General features: G+C 58.8%; 1 protein-coding gene across 1 annotated transcript in view; it reads left to right on the top strand.

Moving 5' to 3' along the window:
• Positions 1–2,838, top strand: part of plppr3a (phospholipid phosphatase related 3a) — a gene marked incomplete at both ends in the record, with an annotated part of 15,052 nt that extends 12,214 nt beyond the window's left edge. The window contains 2 exons of the mRNA XM_080012554.1: positions 591–1,427; positions 1,951–2,838. Coding sequence (XP_079868680.1) covers positions 591–1,427; positions 1,951–2,838 — 1,725 coding nt within the window. The remainder of the gene's footprint in view (positions 1–590; positions 1,428–1,950) is intronic.
• Between the last annotated feature and the right edge of the window lie 1,775 nt (positions 2,839–4,613).

Raw genomic sequence — 4,613 nt, 5'->3', positions numbered from 1 at the left:
AAATATAAATCGTCGTCCCTCTTTGGAAGTCACTTTGGTTTCTCTCGCTGCGAGGGAGCTTTCCGCTCGTCAGACCTCAAAACCATCCCGGGCTGTGTTAACCCGGCACTGCCTTTCACCGCGTCGTCACTATTGTCTCTCCCAGGACTTTTTTATTTGGCGAGGCTATATTTAGCTTTTTTTTTTTTTTTCTATTAGAGAGGCAAAGGAGGAATAATCCGATAAGAATCCTCCGGAACAATTTCACACACGGTTTTGAACAAAACTTGTCTCTGCAGTTTGTCACGCTTCCCTCTTTTCTCCTCGCTCGCCTTCTCCCGTCTCTCGAAAAAAAAGAAACACTTTTCTCTCATTATTAAAATATTCGCAGGGAGGCGGGTGCGATTCATGCTGACCTCAGACAAAACGCAAAGTGAAGAAGAAAGGCGAAGGCTCCCCGAGTTTCCTCCTTAATAGGGAAATCGAAAGTATTTTGTCCCCATCACAATGAAGCGAGATGAAATGGAACACATTTCCACGCTCGGGCTCTTTGCTTATCACGCTGCGCTCGCCTCGCTCCCCTAATTCATTCCCCCTGTCCTGCCCGTCAGGCGGTGTACGCGGTGGGGAACTTCAAAGCGTCGGAGGAGGACGCCCCGGCGCCGCGGCACGCCTCGTCCCAGCACAAGGACCAGCTGCGGGTGCTGAGCCAGCGCGGGGGCCACGACTCCCTGTACAGGAAGACCCCCCGGAGCTCGGAGAGCCGGGAGGAGCTGGGGGCCGCGCTGGGGCCGGGCGGCCGCGGCAAGGTGCGTCGGGAGAAGGCCTCCTTGGCCTCCCTCAAGCGGGCCAGCGCCGACGTGGAGCTCCTGGCGCCCCGCGGCCCCATGGGTAAGGAAACCATGGTGACCTTCAGCAACACGCTGCCCCGCGTGGCCAACGGCAACAGCCCCATCTCGCCCTCGGAGGAGCCGTGCTCCACCCAGCGTCACATGACCTTCCACGTGCCGCTGGACCCCCAGAGGTCCCGGCAGCTGGTGACGGAGTGGAAGCAGTGCTCGCTGGAGCTCCGCAGCCAGAGCTCCCGCGACGAGGACGAGGGGACGCAGAGAGACGGCGGAGAGGACGGGGCTCCCGGAGGGGAGGGCGGAGGGGGAGGCGGAGGAGGAGAGCCGTCGATGCCTTCGTCCCTCTACCCCACGGTGCAGGCCAGCAGGGGCACGGCCACGCCCGCGGGCGCCAGGGTGGTGGTGGTGGCCCCTCCGCTCGTCCACATCCCGGAGGAGGCTTCTCGCCCGCCGCCCGTCTCCCCGAAGAGCGCCAAGACGCGCGCCAAGTGGCTGTCGCTCACCGAGGGGGGAGGGGCCAAGGAGCCCGGGGCGGGGCCCATCGCCGTGTCGACCCCTCGCGTGCCCAACACCCTGCCCAGCCAGCCAAGGATCATGCAGGTGAGGTCAACACAAACTAGAAAACGCACAGCCCACTCAAAGTCCTCCACAAGCGTCCCCATTTCCCTGTGAATCTACGGTTTATTTGGTGATGTTGGTCCCAGCTCTGATTTGTTTTCTGTGTAATACCGAAACGGAACAACACTTTAATAGGCTCCTTCACTGATTGGATTTCTACTGTAAATAAATGTTCCTTGGAGTCCCACCAATCAGTTTTGGATTACAGTGATTTTGAAATCCTGTTAATTTCCTGAGAGGCATGATGAGACAACATTCCATTCCATGTGGTGTAGGTGGGGATCTGTCTGTCTGTCTGTCCAACTTCACCCCGCAGTTTGTTTGTGTTCAAACAAACTTAATCGGACACAAACTATTCATAAAACATAAAAATAACAATAAAAACAAATTTTAGTCAAGACTTGGACGTGGTTGAGATGACAAGTATTTCGATTTAACTGAATGTCTGAGAGCTTGCAGCTTCCTCTATGAGCACCGTGCGAACCCTATCCCCTCTGCTCTGCAGGTGATAGCCATGTCCAAGCAACAGGGACACGGCCCCATGGCGTCCTCCCCCAAAACCTCCGACACCACCTCCTCCTGCGGGGGCGGCTCCTCCAACGGCTCCGAGTCGCCGTACTACCGGATTCCCTCCGACCGCGACAGCTGCTCGGGCAGCACCGCTGGCAGCGTGACGGGCAGCGGCAGCATCGTCACCATCGACGCCCACGCCCCGCACCACCCGGTGGTGCGCGTCATGGCCAGCAACGGGAAGCCGTGGGAGTGGCGCAACACCATCAGCGGCCATATGATGAGCACGGAGGCGGCGGGCGCGGCAGAGAAGCACCGGGCGTCGCTGCAGCGCCAGGACAGCACGAGCCAGTACCGCGACTACCGGACGCTGCCGGTTAAATCCGACTCCCACGCCCCGGCCGGCGGCGGCATGGGCGATGGAGACTACTCCCAGCTGCCCCCACCCCCTCTCTCCAGCTCCGCCTCCCAGCTCCCGCCCCCGCCCCAGTTGTCGTCCTCCCCTCTGCCTCCCCCACCTCTCCCCTGTTCCTCCCCTCTTCCGCCGCCACCTCACCCCTCTTCCTCCCCTCTTCCGCCGCCACTTCACCACGGTTCCTCGCCCATGCCTCCCCCGCCCCACCCCAGCTCCTCGCCCCTTCCGCCTCCCCCTCCGCCACTCCACCCATCCTCCTCCTCCCCCATGCCCCCTCCCCCGCCTCCTCACCCGACCTCCTGCTCCACCATGTTGCCCCCGCCGCCCCACCCCGACCTGCTGATGGACGGTCACAGCCAGGCCCTGTCGCGCTCCTCCACCCTCCCCCGCCGGCCCTCCGTCAACGCCCACGGCCGCACGGAGCAGGAGCACTACTACCAGGCCATGCAGAACGAGAGGATGTTATAGCAGAGGAGAGGAAGACGGGGTGGTGGTGGTGGTGGTGGTGGTGGAGGCGGTAAGGAGTAGTAGGTGGAGAAGGAGGAGGCATCACCGCCACGGCAAGGCTGGGATTCTCCCAGCAGTAGTACTGAGTCTGGAGGAGAGAGGAAGCGAGTGAGAGAGAGAGAGAGAGCGAGAGAGAGAGAGAGAGAGAGAGAGAGAGAGAGAGAGAAGGTTAGGACAGGTGACATTACAGATTTATGACTTTGTGAAGTAGTGGAACAGGAGTTAAAAAAAGGATGGCTGAAGAAACTGAAAAACCGAGGAGCGACTGGAGTACATTCAGGCCGGCCCGGAAAAGGGAAAGGACCGGAGGGGCCTAGGGCGCACGCACACACACACACACACACACACGCACCCACACACACACACACACACGCACACACACAAACACACACGCACACACAAACACACAAGCACATACGCTGACTGCTCTAGTTTGTGCCCCTCGCTCTCACGCACAAACCCTCGGCGCCGGGCCTCAATGGCCCAGACTGGAGGAGAGCAGGCACCGGGAGGTGTTGGGTAAAGGGACGGAGGGAGTTGAAGAACAACAACAGCACATTGCTGCCTGCGGCACGCACGCTCCTCTCCTCTGTGCTTGCACGAGTAGCCGCGAAACAGAGACACCGGCTCCGCGGGGTTTCCCCCTCGAGACAAAGGAGGAAACGAGGCCGCGGAAGCCCAAGGACTGCGGGCGACGCTCCCCCCTGCCCGAGACGGGGCGCACGCCGACACCGAGACGGGGACCTCACGCTAACTCACCGTCCAGCCCCGCCCGTCAGCGGCCGGCGGTCGGCGATCGGGCCGGGCCGGCGTGCGCCGCGACGCAGGAGGGAACGCAGGCAGAACCGGTTTGCCTCTTTTTTCGAGACTCGGTTCTCGACGAGTCACTGGGAAAAAAAAAAAAAGGTGTGTTGAGTTTTTCCGACGCTCGGCTCGTTTGGTCCAGTTGGTGTGAAGTGCGGCCGAGCGAGGGAGGAACTCCTGAGTCAGAAGAGTTGGAATTGTCACAAGAATCCTTTAATTTTGTCCAAATGTTTTATTTAGGCCGACGAATGCAAAGTGTAGATGCCAAAAATATTTTTGCCCACATCTCTTAAAAGTGTAATCATGAATCTGTCAAAATAACTTATTTTATAATAACAAATTTTGGTGGCTTGTTAAGTGTAAATCAGTCACATGTAATCTGGATTATGCCCAATGCCTTTTTTCCCACATTATCTAATCTGCAGTAATAATTTTCTCCCTCGCTCGCCCTCTCGCTCGCCCATCCACTGAATCAGAACTTAAGGAGCTTGCGTCTCTCGCAGCTCACAGCGCTTTTCATTCGCAAATTGAGGGTCAGAACTACGGCGAAGGAGCACGTGTGCCCGGGCTGCGGATAACGAGTCGCGGAGGAAACCAACGACTCTTTTCGCGTAAAAAGATCCGTTCGCTCTGAGCAGATCGTTTCGGATTCCGACCCGGGTCTCCGGTGCCGTTCCACTGCGTCCGCCAGATGCGGTAGTGCGGTCCGGGGCTGACCACGGGCCCAGTCCAATCAGCCCGTAGCCCATGAAGGGACCTGAAGCCCAGGGAGGGTTTGTCGTTTCCAGCCCATTGTATAAACAAAAAACAAATGGGGAGTCGGTGTTTGACGCGGAGCAAATGTACCGGCAGCCGACCTGCTAGATGCTGTGTGGGACGTACTCTGCTCCTCCTGCACGGAGGAGCAGCAGAGTGGGAGGGGGGTGGAAATG

Source organism: Zeus faber (genome assembly GCF_960531495.2).
Source record: "Zeus faber genome assembly, chromosome: 13".
NCBI lineage: Eukaryota > Metazoa > Chordata > Actinopteri > Zeiformes > Zeidae > Zeus > Zeus faber.
Note: the sequence above shows the minus strand (reverse complement) of the source record. Positions and strands in the feature narration are given on the sequence as shown.